General features: G+C 41.5%; 1 protein-coding gene across 8 annotated transcripts in view; it reads left to right on the top strand.

Annotated features, from left to right (window-relative positions):
• The first annotated feature begins 568 nt into the window (after positions 1-568).
• Positions 569-18,228, top strand: part of LOC125461710 (arginyl-tRNA--protein transferase 1) — a 248,655-nt gene continuing 230,995 nt past the window's right edge. For 5 of the 8 annotated variants that reach the window (XM_048550765.2, XM_048550768.2, XM_048550767.2 and 2 more), the window contains exons 1-2: positions 1,410-1,547; positions 11,189-11,252. In XM_048550765.2, coding sequence (XP_048406722.1) covers positions 1,448-1,547; positions 11,189-11,252 — 164 coding nt within the window. In that variant the 5' untranslated portion in view covers positions 1,410-1,447. Of the gene's footprint in view, positions 854-1,409; positions 1,548-11,188; positions 11,253-18,228 lie in introns of those variants that run through there. The other 3 variants (XM_048550766.2, XM_048550771.2, XM_048550770.2) reach the window with 3 other exon arrangements.

Below are 18,228 nucleotides of genomic sequence, written 5' to 3'. Positions count from 1 at the left end.
GCATTTAACTTTTGGCAGAACAAGTACTTTAAGTATTTAGTGCTGCTGAGATTATAAGTGCATTTGTTAAAAATTCACTCGATCTAGTTGTTATATAGAAAAGAATCATTCACTTTGAATCACCAACGTACAGCTGCTGTTTTGACAGCAGCTTTACAATTTATTGTAGAAAAACCAATGTAATAATTATGAGCCATGTGCACAAACACCCGAGAGGAGTTCATTTTGCCCAAGTCCAACTTTTTATCTTAAATCCTGATTGACAGATTAATATGACCACCCTTTGCTACAAACTGAATGCAGAGTAAGGAATTAAGTTAAAGTTGTACAAATCTGCATTGACTCATCATTAACTTAATTGAAATGTCTAACGAGAACGATTCAATCTTGCTATCTCCTATTGTCAAGTTTCCATACTTTTATAGGCTGAGTTTAGTTGTTAGCACTACACACGAAAAAAATTAAACCTACTCGTACCTTGAAGGTGAGTTAGCCACCAAATTACAGTATAAATGTTGTAACTAAAAACGCACCACCCTCTTTCTCGTTCTTCAATAACGGATCTGGTTGGTGGTTTTTCTCCCCCCCCCAGTGTTTTGAAGAGTCCAAAAGAAGTACATCGGCTTTATAATCGAACATTTCTACTCGGAGGTGCCATGTGATTTCGTATTATCGTGTTTTTTTTTCCCTTTATCCGGTAAAGCGTCTACTGGAAATGTAAAACGTATAGGCGGTGGATTGACCGGGACCAAAACACACGACTGTGCGATGTATTCTATTGTGGAATATAAGGGTTTAAAATCTAATTATCGTTGTGGATATTGTGACTCGGAGAATGGGAAAGTATCCACGGGTAAGTCGGAGAAGCTTAGCAGCAGAATCGAATTTTTAACGTGAAGCATTTTCAACGGCGACAGCAACTTTGGGACCGAGGCTTCGGTAGTGAGTGCAGGCCTCTGTCGCTGTCCACTTTTCACAAGACCGCTCTGATCCAGCACCTCATAACAAACCGACGTATCAGCGAGATCGTATTTTCATTCTTTAATCAGCCCTTCACGAATCGAGGGTTTTGATTGTTAACCTTCTTTTAAAAAAAACTCAAAACATCTTCAATTTTATTAAAGACCCCTATAAGATTTCAAACCCTGCACGCAATGCGTGCACCTGATGGGGCTGTTGTCTCCTGCACCTGTTGTTAGGTGATCCATGTAAATAAATAAAGACAGACAGGTTGATGTTACGAAAAAATAACGCTGCCCACAGCCGGCGGCCTTTCCTCCAAGGCACCCAGACGCTTTGAACGCACTTTCCCCAACGGACGCGCGAGCATGGATCGTGTATGCACGAACGGAACGTGCGCGTACCCTCCCTCGCCCCGCCGCGGTCACTGATTGGCCGGGCCAGCCTGGGTGCGCGCCTTGGCCTTAGCGACAGCTGGCTGACGATCATGGCCGGTGGCGGCGTACGCAGTATCCTGGCGTATTTCACCGAGGACGACGGTTATAAATGTGGCTACTGCAAGGACCCCTCCAGCAGTTTTTCTAATGGTGAGAGGCAGACAGACTATCCCTATATTTTTTGGGGGGGAGGGGGAAATGGCAGTAACTTATTCTGCAGAGATGTCGGGGCGCAATTTAGAGACCACAGGAGCGGAGGGTGTTAATGTAGAAAGAATGAACCAGGCTTCCTTGTTTCCTCCTAATTGCTGAGGCCACACAACCAACCAGAATATCTCAGGAGTGGAGTAGCTACAGTTTTCTTTAATTACAAAATCGACTGTTCATAAAATCTTTTTATATACACGCGCGGTCATCGAGGCATTTAAACCCTCAGCCCGCCCGGGCAACCTAATGTTTGAACGAGAGGACTCCGATTTCAGTATGGCTCATTCGTACATCATGTTTATTGTAGTGACTTAAATGTTACACTTTACAACGCTTATTTACGCTAGTTAAATTGAGTGCACTCGTTTACTGTTGGACGTTGTTACCTGCGTTGTTGTCTGAGTTCAGTATATGGAGTTTACAACTTTTAAAAACATGTCTGGAAATTTGAGCATGTAATGTCTGATTACCTAGCGTTTGATCGCAGTTTACAGCAGTTCCCACTACTTATAGTTGACATGCTTTTGCAAGAAATCTCCTTTTTGTATATGCAACTGAAGATATCATATAGGAAAGAAAGTCGTCTACGTTTGCACTTTTGTCATACAATATTGGGACACTCCAGCTCCATCGTGCTGAAGCAAAATAATTGGCAGAATTGCCAGTGGACCCAGTGTCCTAGTGCAGTTAAAGGTGAACCATTTTGTGTTATTTTGAAGAGGGAATTGCAATCATGGAGTTGTAGAGTCATATAGCGTGGAAACAGATCTTTTGGTTCAACTAGTCCATGCTGACCGTGTTCCCAAACTGAATTATTCCCACTTACCTATCATGGGCAGATATTCCTCCCAACCTTTCCTATTCATGTTCTAATCAAAATATCTTTTAAATATTGCAACTGCACCTGTCTTCACTTCTGGCAATTCATTCTACAGATGAACCACTCTCCTTCTTGTTTTAGAAAGGAAAGTTACCTCTCCAGTCCTCCTCAAAACTTTCTCATCTCACCTTTCTTAAAAAAAATGCCCCCTAGTTTTGAACTCACCCACCCTAGAGAAATGACCTTTGCTTTTCATGTTATTTATGCCCTTCATGATTTTCTAAACCTTTAAGGTCAAACCTCAATGTCCTACTCTCTTGTGGGGAGAAAAGTCCCTGCCTATCTAGCCTTTTTGTTTTATAACTCAAACCCTTCATTCCCAACAAAATCCAGGTAAATCTTTTTCTGAACTCTGTCCAGTTTAATGTCCCTTCAATAGCAAGGTGATCAGCACTACAAACACTAGTCTAGAATAGTCTTCACCAGTGTCCTGTACAACCTCAACATGACTTTCCAATTCTGATATGAAAGTGGGAGCAATTTACTACAGATGCTAGAATCTGTACGGAAAACAAAATAAGCTGGAGATCATAGTGGGTCAGGCAGCATCTATGGAGAGAAAGTAAGGTAACGTTTAGAGTCTAGATGACTCTTTATCAGAGCTGATGTGAAGTGAGGAGCAGGCAGCATTTATGCAATGGAGGGTGAGTGTGTTGGAGAACTGGGGGAGAAAGGATGCTGATTTTTCAGAGCCTGTAACAGTTGGACTGGATGTAGTTGAGTATTTTCTGCGAGCTTTGTGTGTAGATGAATAAGATACAGACAGCCCCTCTACTCTGATTACATTCCATTCACATTCATTTTTGGATGCAGTAAAATCAAAGCAAATAAAAATGTATTTCAGCATTATTTGCAAAATTCAAAATGAGGTATTAGTTTTAAAATATTAATAGTGAATACATGTTATAATTCTGGCTGAAATGTTTTGTGCTACACGATGTAATCCTGAAATCCTTGTGCATTCTTCGGATCTCTGCAACTTGAGCATCCGTGTCGATGTCCACTACCCATCGTTTTGCAAATACAAAAATGGTCTTGAGTTCAGTCAGTTGAAATAAATATGTGTGTTACCTCAGTAATTTTTAGTTTCAGTAAATGCAAAAGTCAAGGTGAAGTTTAAATTAGTAACTTCTGTTTTTGTTCTTCTGTTGATGATGTACTCACACCACCCAAGGACACCATCCTTGTTTTTGAGGGTTGGTTAGCTCGGTTGGCTAGATGGCTGCTATGTGATGCAGAGTGATGCCAACAGTGTGGGTCCAATTCCCACACTGGCTAAGGTTACCATGAGGATGTACCCTTCTCAACCTCTTCCCTGTCATGAGGTATGGTGACCCACAGGTTAAATCACCACCAGTATTTCTGTCTGTAATGAGAGAACAGCCCTATGGCCTGGTAGGACAAAGCAATGGTGACTTCACCCTTGCGTACACTTCATTGGAGGTCCATCTTCATGCTGTTATGGATACAGCTGCGTGGACGTGCAAAATGAGTGCCAGCTCACTGTGATTTCCCCAAATTATGTTGCATAATATAAATGCAGAAAAAGACATTTAGCTCAAGGTGTTGCAAAGCACAATGCAGTCAGCTGCCATTCATCGAACACCTTGTAATTGTTTTTCTCTTTTTTTTTCCCCCTCTCGTGGAATGAGTGTGTTGCTGGAAAGTTTCTTGCTCATCCCTTCTTTATCTCAATGAGTTTACATGCTGCTTCCGAGGGTAGTTAACAGTGTAGACCAACAGAATGTGAAACAATCATATGAAGACTAGACCAGACATTAATGGCACACTTACTTCCCGAAAGGTCATTGGTGGAATTTTACTACAATGAATGTTATCAATTATATCATTTTTAGTCCAGATTTTTAAAATTTAAATTAAATTCACCAGCTACCACGTTGTATTTGAATCCATGTCCCCAGAGCATCGTTTGGGCCTCTTGATTTGTAGTCTTGTGCTAAAACCCCTATGCCATCATTTCTCCACAGGAATATTGACCTACAAGATGGTACATCACTACAAGTTGTTTAGCAATCTTTGGAATGCACCCTTTGATCAACTTAAAAAAAAATTACTTGGGTTAAAAAAAAATTCACGTCCATAAAGTTCTTCTTTATAAAATGCCAAAGTTATTCTTATAGAAGGGATAATTTTCTTTTCCCAGCAATTGTACTGCCTAGCCTTTTATATTTGAGATTGTATTGGATACATACTCATTTGGGTGAAAAGTTGAAAGTGACATCAGTGAGAGTTAGAGATGAGTTGCTGATTTTAGTTTTAACTGAACAGTTGCAGAGCTGCTTGGAGTCTGGACATTGCTGCAATTTCAGCTAAATAAATAAACAAGCTATTAGGATGGAAACATTCATTTTGTAATTAAGTCAAATGTTCATGGCTGCTGTTGTACTAAACATTTTGAAAGCAGTAGAATGACAATTTCACCAATTGTATGCATAAATCTTGATTTGAAAATCATTAAAAACTTTTTTTGAAAAGAATGCAGACATGTAAGAAGTTAACACAAGGAAAAATAAAGCATTGGTGCTCGTCATCACGCACGTATGTTATCAGGTATGGAAGGCTTGAGTTATAAAGAAAGGCTTGGACACTTTTTCACTGGAGCATAGGAGGTTGAGAGGTGATCTTCATGAAATAACGACAGATATAGTTAGAGTCATTGGCAGTTCTCTTTTCCCTAGGATGGGAGATTTCAAGACCCAGGGGTACATTTTTAAGGTGAGTGAGGGAGAGACTTTTTTTAAAAAAAACTTGAGGTAATTTTGTTTTTAAAAGAGGGTGGTTTGCATGTGGAGGAGGCTGAGATTTTGGTGGGGCAGGAGCAGGCTGAGATCTACAATCTGACCCCACCATCCACGACAGTTTTCCATCTCCACCCTTGTCTGGCTTCCGGACAGACCACACTCTCTGTGACTCCCTTGTCCGCTCCACACTCCCCTCCAATCCCACCACATCTGGCACCTTGCCCTGCAACCGCAGGAAGTGCTACACTTGCCCCCACACCACCTCCCTCACCCCCGTCCCAGGCCCCAAGATGACTTTCCATATTAAGCAGATGTTCACCTGCACATCTGCCAATGTGGTATACTGTATCCATTGTACCCAGTGTGGCTCCCTCTACATTGGGGAAACCAAGCAGAGAACACTGCCGCTCGGCTCGCAATAAACAACCGCACCTCCCAGTCGCGAACCATTTCCACTCCCCCTCCCACTTCTCAGATGACATGTCCATCATGGGCCTCCTGCAGTGCCACAATGATGCCACCCGAAGGTTGCAGGAACAGCAACTCATATTCCGCTTGGGAACCCTGCAGCCCAATGGTATCAATGTGGACTTCACCAGCTTCAAAATCTCCCCATTCCCCCACCGCATCCCTAAACCAACCCAGCTTGTTCCCGCCTCCCTAACCTGTTCTTCCTCTCACCTATCCCTTCCCCCCCACCCACCTCAAGCCGCACCTCCATTTCCTACCTACTAACCTCATCCTGCCTCCTTGACCTGTCCGTCTTCCCTGAACTGACCTATCCTCTCCCTACCTCCCCACCTATACTCTCCTCTCCACCTATCTTCTTTTCTCTCCATCGTCGGTCCGCCTCCCCCCTCTCCCCCCCCCCCCCCCCCCCCCCCACCCCTCCCTATTTATTTCAGAACCCTCTTCCCCATCCCCCTCTCTGATGAAGGGTCTAGGCCCGAAACGGTCACTTTTGTGCTCCTGAGATGCTGTTTGGCCTGCTGTGTTCATCCAGCTTCACACTTTATCTTGGTTTGCATGTGGAATTTACTTCCTAAGGCAGTGGTGGATGTTGGTATAATGACAATGTTTAAAAGGCATTTGCATAAGTACATGAATAGGAAAGGTTTAGGAGGAATATGGGCCATTTGTGGGCAGGTGAATGGGTTTGGGATTATGTTTAATGTGGACTGATGGGACCAAAAGGTCTGTTTCTGTGCTTATTGACTATGAATCTGTATAAAAGTTTTAAGTGAATAGTTAAACAAGACGCAAGCAACCTGGTTTTTTTGAGATTGTTCCACTGAACTACAAAAGTTTGTTCAGAAATTCAGTTGGATTCAACCTTGCTCTACCCCTAAATTATTTCTCAGTTGTGTAGTTTTTATTTCAATTTTGTTCCCATTGTCTGTTACCTTAAACTGAAAGTAACCTGGTTAAATGATACCAAGGGTTAAAATTGGTCAGTTATTGCTTCAGCCCTCAGTTCTACATCGTCAGGCCAGCTGCATGTACAATTATACAAAGTTTGAGGTGTTCTACTGAAGCTGTCATTGACCGCACAAACTCTTGCATTTGAGACTCCTTCCCCCTCCATTTTGTTTGCAAAATTCCTGTCAGGACTCAATGTTTCTCAAGTATTTTTAGGTGAAGGATATTTTCCAAGTGGATTCGTAATCACGTACCTGCGCCAAACTGAATTTATAATAAACTTATTGTGCTGTTATATTTCAGAAGGTAAGATTGGTGACCTCTTGAAGTGATTTCCATAAATGTTTTTCAAGATGAATTTACATAGCGAATATTGGTGTGATTCGTAATATGAAAACCTTTATCACTTCATCAACCGAAAGTTGCCGTTTACTGGCTGTTTGCACGAGGGTGTTACTGGGGTATCATTTGCTCCTTGGTATGTGGCATTCTTATGAATGGGTTGCTCTCAGATTTGAGGCCTCGAAGTTTGGTTTACGAAATATTCTAGATCATTGTACAAAACTGCCCAGTCCCCAGCCCTGCTTCTACTGTTCCTTCTACGACTATCTGCTCACTCGGGGTTCTCTGACAGTCAGAACCCCACTAATCCATTTTGATATTTCCAGCCCTACTGTTTTCCAAATGCCTATCCAGTGATTCCTCCCACATGTCTTGCTAGAAACAGGATTTAATAACATTATTCTACTTGACCCCGGACTGTTGACAGTTGTGTGGATTCTGTTGTGAGAACCACTGCCTTAGTTTTCCACTGGTCACTAAAGACAGCTGTATGAATGACAGACACATCAATTAGCTCACGATTCTAGTGTCCGTTTTCATGAAAATTTCTGTATCGTTAATTTTCAATAATTAATCATTAGAGAGAGATCAATGGCGATGAGTTTAACCTAGGGTGAGGGGCGAGTTTGAGAAGGGATCTTTGTGGCGAGATCAGATGGTGCAAGAATTGAACTTGTTGTGTTGGCATTATTCTATATCAAAGCCAGTTAACCAGGCAACTGACTGAGGCATGGTGACTCACTGGCTAAGTAACCAGCTGTGTGTCTCATGGGAGAGTAGTGCTATTGTTCTCTGGGACTATGGTAACTTTTAAAAAGGGGAGGTCATGGGATTTCAGCAATGCTGATTTTATGTATTACTCCCTTTACCAGTTGCACTGACTTTTTCTTGATGCTTCAGTACAACTTCTGTGATATTTAGACAGCAACTTATTTCTTCAGTGACTAATCATTGAAGAAATAATTCAAAGAAAAATTGTGACAACAATCAAGCTCCTATTTACATCTTTTTCAATCTTCTCTGACTTTGTCTGTTCCTTAGTAAAAGAATAAGATGTGGAGTAGTTTATGTGGAAAGCTGTATTTCCTTTTCAAGATTGTTTTGTTGTAACTTTTCTAAAATTGTTATACATGTAGATATTATCAAATATGTTTTTGTAAACAAAAAATTATTTTAGACACTGAGTTGGATCGGTTCATACCTAGAAAAGTTAGATAAACTAGGGTCCCTAAGTGAGTTCAGAGATATTTTTGATTGTTTCTTTGGGCTGCATGTTTTGGAGCCAGTCTGAGCACAGACTGCATTGAGGGTGGTTATTGTGCAACAAAACATAATTGATTAATGATATCTAAGTGAAAATGCCCCCATCTAGCAGTGGCCTAATATTTTGGAATTTTGTATGCTGTTTGAGGGAATTAGGAGTCAGTGTGAGACTATTTTAAAAAATATACAGGAAATTATGTGGGCGTAAGAGCACACCAGGCCAAACTGAATTGTGAAATTAGGCTAAAGACCAGTAAGTGGAGGTGTAATGGCAGACTTCTAAAGGGATGGCACTGAATGCACAAATAAATATTCCAAAGAGTAAGAGAAATTTTTAGGGAATTGTTCACTATATAAGAATCAGAGCACCCATTTAAAACTGAGATGAGACCAATTTTTCCTTTTTAAGAGTTCATGAATCTTTTGAACTCTTCCTGAGAAGGTAGCGGAGCAGTCTTTGAATATTTTGAAGGCAGAGGTGTATAGACTATTGATAAACAATAGGTGTAAGGTTCACAGATGGGCAGGAATGTTGATTTTGAAGTCATAATCAGATCAGCCATGACCTTATTAAATGACAGCAATCTTGTCAGATTGAATGGCCTACTCCTGCTCTTTGCTGTATACAAGTTCCTCCATTTACCCTGGATTTGAATCTATCCTTTGGACTCTCAGGTACTCAGGGTGGTGAAGAAGGCTTTTGGCATGCTTCCCTTTATTGGCCAGAACACGGAGTATAGAAATTGGGATGTCATTGTTGCAGCTGTACAGGACATTGGTGAGGCCACTTTGAGAATACTGCGTATAGTTCTGGTCCCCTTCCAAAGGAAAGATGTTGTTAAACTTGAGATGCTGCAGAAGAGATTTATCAGGATGTTGCTAGGATTGGAAGCCTTGAGCTATAGGGAGAGGCTACAAAGGCTGAAGCTTTTTTCTTGGATCACTGGATGTTGAGGGGTGACCTTATAAAAGTTGATAAAATCATGAGGAGTCTGGATCGGGTGAAAAGCCAAGGTTTTTTTCCTAGGGTCGGGAGTTCAAAACTGGATGGCGTAGGTTTAAGGTGAGAGGGGAAAGATTTAAAAAGGACCTGAGTAGTAACATTTTCTCACACAGGGTGGTGCGTGTTTCAAACTAACTGCCAGAGGAAGTGGTGGAGACTGATACAGTTTTAACATTTTGAAAGGCATCTGGATGGGTACATGAATAGGAAGTGTTTAGAGGGATATGGCCAAATGCTGGCAAATGGAACTAGGTCAGACTGGAATGTCTGGATGGTGCAGAAGAGTTGGACCAAAGAGTCATTCCGTGTGGAAGCAGACCCTATGACAAGATAACAAAGCATTGTAAAACCTTGCTAAAACATTTTGCTTGGATTAGTTAATTTATAACTTGCTTTAAAAATGTAGAATTTTATTGATCTAAGGAAAAGGATTCACTAGTCAGAATTTCAGAAGCAGGCAAGGATATTTTAAATGAGACGATAATTAATTTCTGAATTACTTCAAATGACTAATCTGACTGGAGAGGTGGTGTAGAAGGGAGGGTTTCAGACACCTGGGGCATTGTGACTTATTCGGGGAGACACAATACACTCAACCAAGCAGGTGCCATTATTATCTTGGGGAAAATATCTTGCCTTGTAAAGGAGAATCGAGGCTAATTTGGCAGAGGGAATGACAACCACCATGAAACAGTGGAGAGGAGAAACGAGGTAGAAAGAGAATTAGGAAGGACAAATGGCAACAGAGCAAAGAATAACTTGAAATAGGGAGATTAAACTGAGCAAATGCAAAGCAGTTGGAGATGGGTTTGGAGTGCATGTAAATAATTATCCAGTATTGTAAATATGGTTATTGAAGTGTAGGTACAATTTGGTATATAGCCATGTAAGTGTACTGTATGCAGGCACATTCCAGCACATGGATCTATGATATAGTGATAACAAGAGAGACCTGGAACAAAGGAAGTGAAAATTGAGATCTTGATGTTCAGGAAGATTAGAGAAGCAATAGGGTTGCAGTATTGACTCAAGAATCAATTATCAGACTGAAAAAAGATCATAAAAACTTGTATCATGATTAGAGACCATTTGGCTGCTGTACCTGTTGTGGTTGTTTGTGAAAAACATTTTTTTTCCAGCCTCCTGTTCTTTGACTGTGATTTTTGTCATCTTTTAAGTATCTCTTCAATGCCCTGCAAATCTTTTTGTGGAATAGGCTTCAACTATGTTATTTGATGATATTCTAGATTCCGAAAACTCTGAATGAAAGGCTTTCGTATCTTACCTCTAGACTTTATCCTGATGATTTTAAATCTGTCCCCTAACTGGCTAATAACTTACATGCCAAAAGATTGCCTTAATTGAAGGAGGCAAATACAGATTCAGTAACACCTCCATTCTTGCAGAGAATGTATATTCACCCCCCCGTCTTATTTAGTTTTTTTTATTCACAATATCTTCATAAATCTCCTCCACTTCTACCTTGTTGTGTTCCTATCCATTCCTGTCAAGTGACCTGTTTTAAATCTGTTGGCTGAGTTGGTTTGTGCAATTTACTTTTTATTTTCTGGTTTTTGTGGAGCATCTGCATTTGATGCAGCACACATGTAAACTGTCCAGCAGTGTCACTCATGATTTAAAACAAATGCTGATATGTTCTTTGGCAGGAAGTGAGGAGCAGAGGGGAGAGTGAGATCCTGTAACCACCAGATGAGTAGTGCAGGAAGACCTCAAAACGCATAAAAATTGATGTGTAAAATGCCAGTTCAGCAAAGTTTGAAGAAAAACTACAACAGTTTGTGTTGTTGTTTTCATTATAATTATGGCAAATTGGCATTGCTGAGAATTCTTAACTTGTGACAATATTTGTTATTTTCATATTGAGTGCATTAAAACTTAAAATTTTATATTATAGGCATGTGGGCTCACACCATGTCAGTCCAGGACTATCAAGATCTAATTGACCGAGGGTGGAGGAGGCAAGTATTTTTCTTGGATTTTTTTTGTATCTTAATGCCTGGTTGTATTCAGTATTGAAGAATTTGTATTTTCATCATATTGGTCATGCAGTTCTTCAGGCATTTGACAATGACTTGCACCATTGAGTTAGTTTTGAATTGGTGTTGGGAAACATTGCAGCAATTTGTATTTGACAAGTTCCCTTAAAAGAGCAGCTCAGTTGGCACGGCTGCCGCACAGCACCAGGGACCCAGGTTCAATTCTAGCCTCAGGCGATCATCTCTTTGTGTGGAGTTGGCACATTTTCCCTATGTCTGTGTGTGTTTCTTCTGGGTGTTCCAATTTCATCCCACGGTCCAAAGGCGTACAGGTTAGGTGGATTGGCCACACTGAAGTGTCCAGGCATATAAAGGATAGGTGGATTAGTCAATGGGAAACGCAGGGTTACAGAGATGGGTTGGATGTTCTTCAAGTACACACTGACCCTCCGATGAGCCACATGGCCTCCTCCCACACTGTATGATTCTATAGATTCTATTAACAAGAACAGGACAAATGATTGAATAATCTGTTTTAGTGACATTGCTGGAGTGAGATACGTTTTTCTGTATGTTTGCCTGTCATTTAGTTTTGAACAATGCTATGAAATCTTTTGTTTACTGGAGAGACCAAATCAAGCCTCAAGTGTTACAGTACTGTCTCAGTTCCTGCAGATGCATCAGTATGAATTCTGTGGCCACGTTTTTTGAAGATTGAATGCGTAAACAGCGACTCTGTGGCAAGAGTGCCATTGCTGACCCAACTCAATTTTTTTTCTACTCATTCACAGGACGTGGGCATTGTTGGCCAGGCCAGAGGGTGGTCAACAGTTAACTATTTACTGTGGACCTGGAGTTGTGTAGGCTAGACTGGTTAAAGACAGCAGATTTCCTTCCCTCAAAGATGTTCGTGAATGAGTTGGGTTTTACTGACATTTGGCCATGGTTTCATGGTCGTAATTAGACTCTTAATCCTACTATCTGCCATGGTGTAATTGTACTCGGGTCATTACCAGGATATTACCTGGCTCTCTGGATTAATAGTCTTATCATAATACCATTAGACCACCACTTCACAAAATGAAGAAAAAAACAGGGGAATGTATGTCGGAATAGGCCATTTGGCCTGTCAACTCTATGCTTCTATTCAATTAATTCACAGCTAATCATGTATCTCAATGCCACATTTCTACACTCACTTTCACTGTCTGCTATACAAACCTTCGATTAGGTCACATGTGGAGTGCTGATGTGGCTCTGGTCACCACACCACAGGGAGGATGTTTTTGCAATGGAGAGAGTGCAGCGCAGTTTCACCGGGATGATGGGATCAAGCAGCTTCTCTATGAAGACTGAATAAGCTCGGGGTTGTTTTGTTTTAAAGAGCTGAGAGAGAACCAGACTGAGGTGTATCACATTATAAGGGGCATGGATAGGGTGGATAGAAAGCAGCTGTTCCTCTTAGCTGAAGGGTTAATAACAAGGGGATGTAGTTTTAAGGTGAAAGGCAGAAGGTTTATACTGGATTTGAGGAAAGACTTGCCCACCCAGAGACTGGTGGGAATTTGGAATGTACTGCCGAGCAAGGTAGTTGACGTGGGCAAACTCGCAACCTTCAAAAATTACTTGGAAGAACACTTGACCCACAGCCTTAAACATTGTGTGATAATTCAATTGCTGGAAAGTGGGACTAGTATAGATTTGAGTAGTTTTTGTTGGTGCAAACTCAGTGGGCCGAAGAGCCTCTTCTATCCTGTCTGATTCCATGTCCCTTCACGTCATTACTCTCCAGAAACCTACAAATTTCTGTCTTGATCATGTTCAATGACTAAGCTTCCAGCTCTTGGATAGACACTTGCACTGATTATCACCAAGTGAAGAAATTCCTTCTTATCTCAATTTTAGATGGCCTTCCCAGTATTCTGTAATTATTTGCCCTGGCTTTAGACTCCGTAACCAGGGGAAACATCTTGTTTATATCATACCATCTAAGAAATCTTAAGTTTCAATGAGGTCAGCCCACATTCTGCAAAACTCAAGGAAATTCACACCTAGTTTCCTCAATATCTGAACAAAACATCATAAGACAATCATTGTGCCCCAGGAATTAATCTAGAGAACTGTTGTTGCATTACCTCGGAAGTACATCCCTTCGTTAGAGAAAGAGACCATAGGCCAGGGAAGATCTCACCAAGGCTGGTACAACTGCAGCAGGAGATCTATTAATCATAGCCTAATCCCCTTGTTATGAAGGCCAATGTATCATTTGCCTCCTTGATCAGAAACATAACAGGAGTAGGCCATTCTGCCCATTTAAGTAAAAAGATTTCTCCTTATCTTGGTCATAAGTGGCATCGTCCTTATTTTTGTATTCCTTGGATCTAGACTCCCCAACTGAGGAAGCATCTTGCCTGCATCTACCCAGTTTATGCTTTAAGTATTGTCTAAGCTTGAGTGTGACCACCTCTCATTCTTCAAAATACTAGAGAATACATGTCTATTGCCCCAATCTCTCTTCATGTGACAGTCCCATCATTTCAGGAACAAGTCTGGTGAATCTTTACTGCACCCTGTCTGTGGCAAATATATTCTTCTGTGTGACTGTGTTTCAATAACAATCGAGATCAGTGAGTGGCAAAAATAACCTCTTTATTGAGCATCCGCAGTAGCACAGTTCGAGGTGGCATTGGAATCCAAAGTGCAGTTTTACAGTAGCCTCTTTATGCATAGTTCTTGCATACATTAAAATTTTAGCACTGAAAGGTATGAGCCATGACGGAAGATTGGATGGGCTCGGGCTGTTTTCCTTGGAGCAGCAAAAGCTGAGAGGACCTGATTGTCCCCCAATTTTATATAACTCTTGGGTAGGTTCAATAGGAAGGCACCTTTGCATTAATAGACGGATCAATAGCCACAATGTATAGATTTAAGGCATAGTTGAATATATTGTACACAGAAGTTTGTGTGACATCTGTCTTGGAAGTAGGAGATGGTTTAAGCACTTCTTTAATGCTGGCTGTTACCCTTGATGGGTTTAGAATGTCTGTCCTGCCTGAGCTTACATAATTAAGAAGTGTTAGTCCTCTTTTAAAAGTTGGTAATGTTAGTAAAAATACTACACCTGTATGATCTAAATATGTGAGTAATTATATGTGTACTAAATTTAAGATGTAGAGGACATTAAACTGATCGCCTGTAGCTGGGGCACGAGATTTAATTCACCATTGCTGGTTTTAACAGTTCTTACATATTCATTCATGCAGTTTCATGAAAGCACTGTTTTGATGGTAAGTTTCTTTAAGGTAGTAGCAGCCCTATTTAATACGTATCTAAAAAGTACATACTGTTTGAGGAAACTGACATCTACAACCTATTCAGGTCCCAAGAGATGGTTGCTAAGGACTAATGTAATAGCATAATCTTGCCATAGTTTCGAGTGGGTTGTGGAGACACGCTGGTGAGGATGGCATTGTTCTGAGTAGGTTATGATATTAACGCTTATTCAATAGACAGACAATTGGTGCTGGAGTAGGCCATTCAGCCCTTCGAGCCAGCACCACCATTCATTATGATCATGGCTGATCATCCACAATCAGTATCCTGTTCTGCCTTATCCCCACAACCCTTGATTCCACTATCTTTAAGAGCTCTATCTATCACTTTCTTGAAAGCATCCAGAGAGTTGGCCTCCACTGCCTTCTGGGGCAGAACATTCCATATATCCACCACTCTCTGGGTGAAGAAGTTTTTCCTAAACTCTGTTGTAAATGGCCTACCCCTTATTTTTAAACTGTGTCCTCTGGTCCTGGACTCACCCATCAGCGGAAACATGCTTCCTGCTTCCACAGTGTCCAATCCCTTAATAATCTTATACGCCTCAATTAGATCCCCTCTCACCCTTCTAAACTCAAGTGTATACAAGCCCAGTCGCTCCAATCTTTCAACATATGATAGTCCCGCCATTCTGGGAATTGACCTTGTGAACCTATGCTGCATTCGCTCAATAGCAAGAATGTCCTTCCTCAAATTTGGAGACCAAAACTGCACACAATGCTCCAGGTGTGGTCTCAACAGGGCCCTGAACAGCTGCAGAAGGACCTCTTTGCTCCTATACTCCATTCCTCTTGTGATGAAGGCCAGCATGCTATTAGCTTTCTTCACTGCCTGCTGTACCTGCATGCTTGCTTTCATTGACTGATGTACAAGAACACCTAGATCTTGTTGTGCTTCCCCTTTACCTAACTTGACCCCATTGAGATAGTAATCTGCCTTTCTGTTCTCACCGCCAAAGTGTATAACCGCACATTTATCCACATTAAACTGCATCTGCCATGCATCTGTCCACTCACCTAGCCTGTCCAAGTCACCCTGTATTCTCGTAACATCCTCCTCACATTTCACACTGCCACCCAACTTTGTGTCATCAGCAAATTTGCTAATATTACTTTTAATGCCTCATTTATATCATTAATGTGTATTGTAAACAGCTGCAGTCCCAACACCGAACCTTGTGGTACCCCACTGGTCACTGCCTGCCATTCCGAAAGGGACCCGATTATCTCTACTCTTTGCTTCCTGTCAGCCAGCCAATTTTCAATCCAACTCAGTATTTTGCCCCCAGTACCATGTGCCTTAATTTTGTTCACAAAATCCCACATAGGAGATTGATCAAAGGCTTTCTGAAAGTCCAGGTACACCACATCCACTTGTTCTCCCTTATCCATCTTCATAGATACATCCTCCAAAAATTCCAGAAGATTAGTCAAGCACGATTTCCCCTTCGTAAATTCAGAGGTAACGTTTGTTACAGAAACAATTCTAAAGACTGCTGCAGCATTGGCTGATTTAAGAATTGAAAGGTGTAAAGAAACAGTAATGGGTTGGAAGGGATGTTTAATTTAGTTTATAAAGTATACTACAAAAAAGTGGTTTATGAATGAGTGAATGGAAACACAATATAGTAAACATAGTGTGCTTGTGAGTGAGTTGGTAAAGAGAATCATATTGCAATGTCTCACATTTTCTTTAGGTAATAGTACAGAAATACTCCAAGTGCAATCTAACTAAGGTCCTATACAATTGAAGCAAGACTCTTCTATCCCTTGGTACTCAAATCCTTTTGTGATAAATACGTATTAAACTCAGGTGTTTACTGCGCAGGAGGAGGCCATTCTGCTCATTGAGTTTGCACCAGCCAAGAAAGATAAGTACACTGATCCAATTTTCCAGGCCTTGGTCCAGGATACTATGATAACATAAGTAAATACTTCTAAAATATTATGATTTGAGCACCCTTTTAGACAGAGTTCCAGATACTTCCCCCAACCTCTTTGGTGGGGGGGAATTCTCCTTGACTCTCCTCATGGTCATCTATCTCTTGCCTTAAATTTATGCCCTATGGCTATTGACCCCTCTATTAATGGAAAGGCGCCTTCCTATTCAACCTACCCAAGAATCATAAAATTGGGGGACAATCCAGTCCCCTCACAGCCTTAGCTGCTCCAAGGAAAACAGCCTGAGCCCATCCAGTCTTCCCTCATGACTCTCACCTTTCAGACCAGATAGCATCGTGGTAATTGTCCTCTGGACCCTCTAGTGTAATCTCATCCTTCCTATAATGTGGTGACCAGAACAGCACACAGTATTCCAGTTGTCATCTAATCTAGGTTTTATATATTTTCCGCATAATCTCCCCTGAACATTTATTTAATGTTTTTTAGCTAATAAATTTCTGCTTCCTGCCTGCCTCCCATTTGTGGATCCAACGTGTTTTTGTTTTCCCCTTTGCATCCCATAGGATCTTACTTTCTTGACCAGTCTGCTATGCGGAACCTTATTCAAAAGCCTTTGTAAAGCCCATGTCGACCACATCAAATGCATTCCCCTCAACATGCCTGGTTATCTCCTCTTTCTTGGTGGGGAAGAAAATGTCCAATTTGACAAACATAACTCCCTTAACAATCCATATTGACTATCCTAACTAATCGGTGTATCTTCAAATTTTCTTCTTCTCCTCTGGGATACAGGTGTCACTGACTAGCTGGATTTGTTGCCCTCAGAGGGTGGAGGTAATTTACTGCCTTGGAGTTCATGTGCCGTAGGTAGACCCACACTATTCTTAGTTAGGGAATTCTAGGATTCTTACCCTGCAACAGTGAAGGAGTGGTGATAGATTTGCAAGTCAGGATGGTGAGTGGCTTTCAGGGGAACCTAGAGGTGTTGGTGTTCCCGTGTATCTGCTGCTGTTAACTTCCAAGTACAAAGACATCATGGGTTGGAAGGGGCTGTCTAGAGAGCTTGTCAATTTTTTTCCAGTGCGCCTTGTAGATAGTACACATTGCTGCAACTGAGCATTGGTGGTGGAAGGAGTGCATGCTTATGGATGTGGTGCTAGTCAAGTGATCTGCTTTGTCCCTGGTGGCGTCAGGTTGTTGAGTGTTGTTGAAGCTGTATGTTGTGTGTGTGTGTGGTGGGGGTGGTGGGGTGGGTGGTGCCCCGGGGGTGTCGAGGAGAGAGGTGGTGGGAGGGCAGGAAGTATTTCATCACAACCCTGAGTTGAGGCTTGTAGATGGTGGACAGGATTTTGGGAGTTAGGAATGAGTTATTCGTTGCAGTATTCCTTGGGACCAGAGAGGCAGCACACAATGCCACAGTAACACTTAGTGTCATGGAAACACCTATCTAATGCCATGACTTTGGGATCCCATATTACTATTGCTATTTCACTCTTCTTCCTCCTGTGGTTCCACAGAGTTGTCTTTGGCTGCACTCCCCTGAGGATCTCCCTCAATTATCCAACATAGAAACCTGATTTAACAAGTAAAATTTAACTTCTCTTTCTTTTGCCTGGTTCTCTCAGATACTGTGGTAGACGTACATTCTCTGTCTGCACACTCCTAACTTGCTGTGACCACTCCCTTAAATGTCCCGTGAAATTCGTCAGCGTCCTCTGTTTCCT

This window comes from Stegostoma tigrinum, chromosome 20 (genome assembly GCF_030684315.1).
Source record: "Stegostoma tigrinum isolate sSteTig4 chromosome 20, sSteTig4.hap1, whole genome shotgun sequence".
NCBI classification, from domain to species: Eukaryota; Metazoa; Chordata; class Chondrichthyes; order Orectolobiformes; family Stegostomatidae; genus Stegostoma; species Stegostoma tigrinum.
The sequence above is the reverse complement of the archived record's forward strand: the minus strand, read 5'-3'. Positions and strand labels throughout refer to the sequence as shown.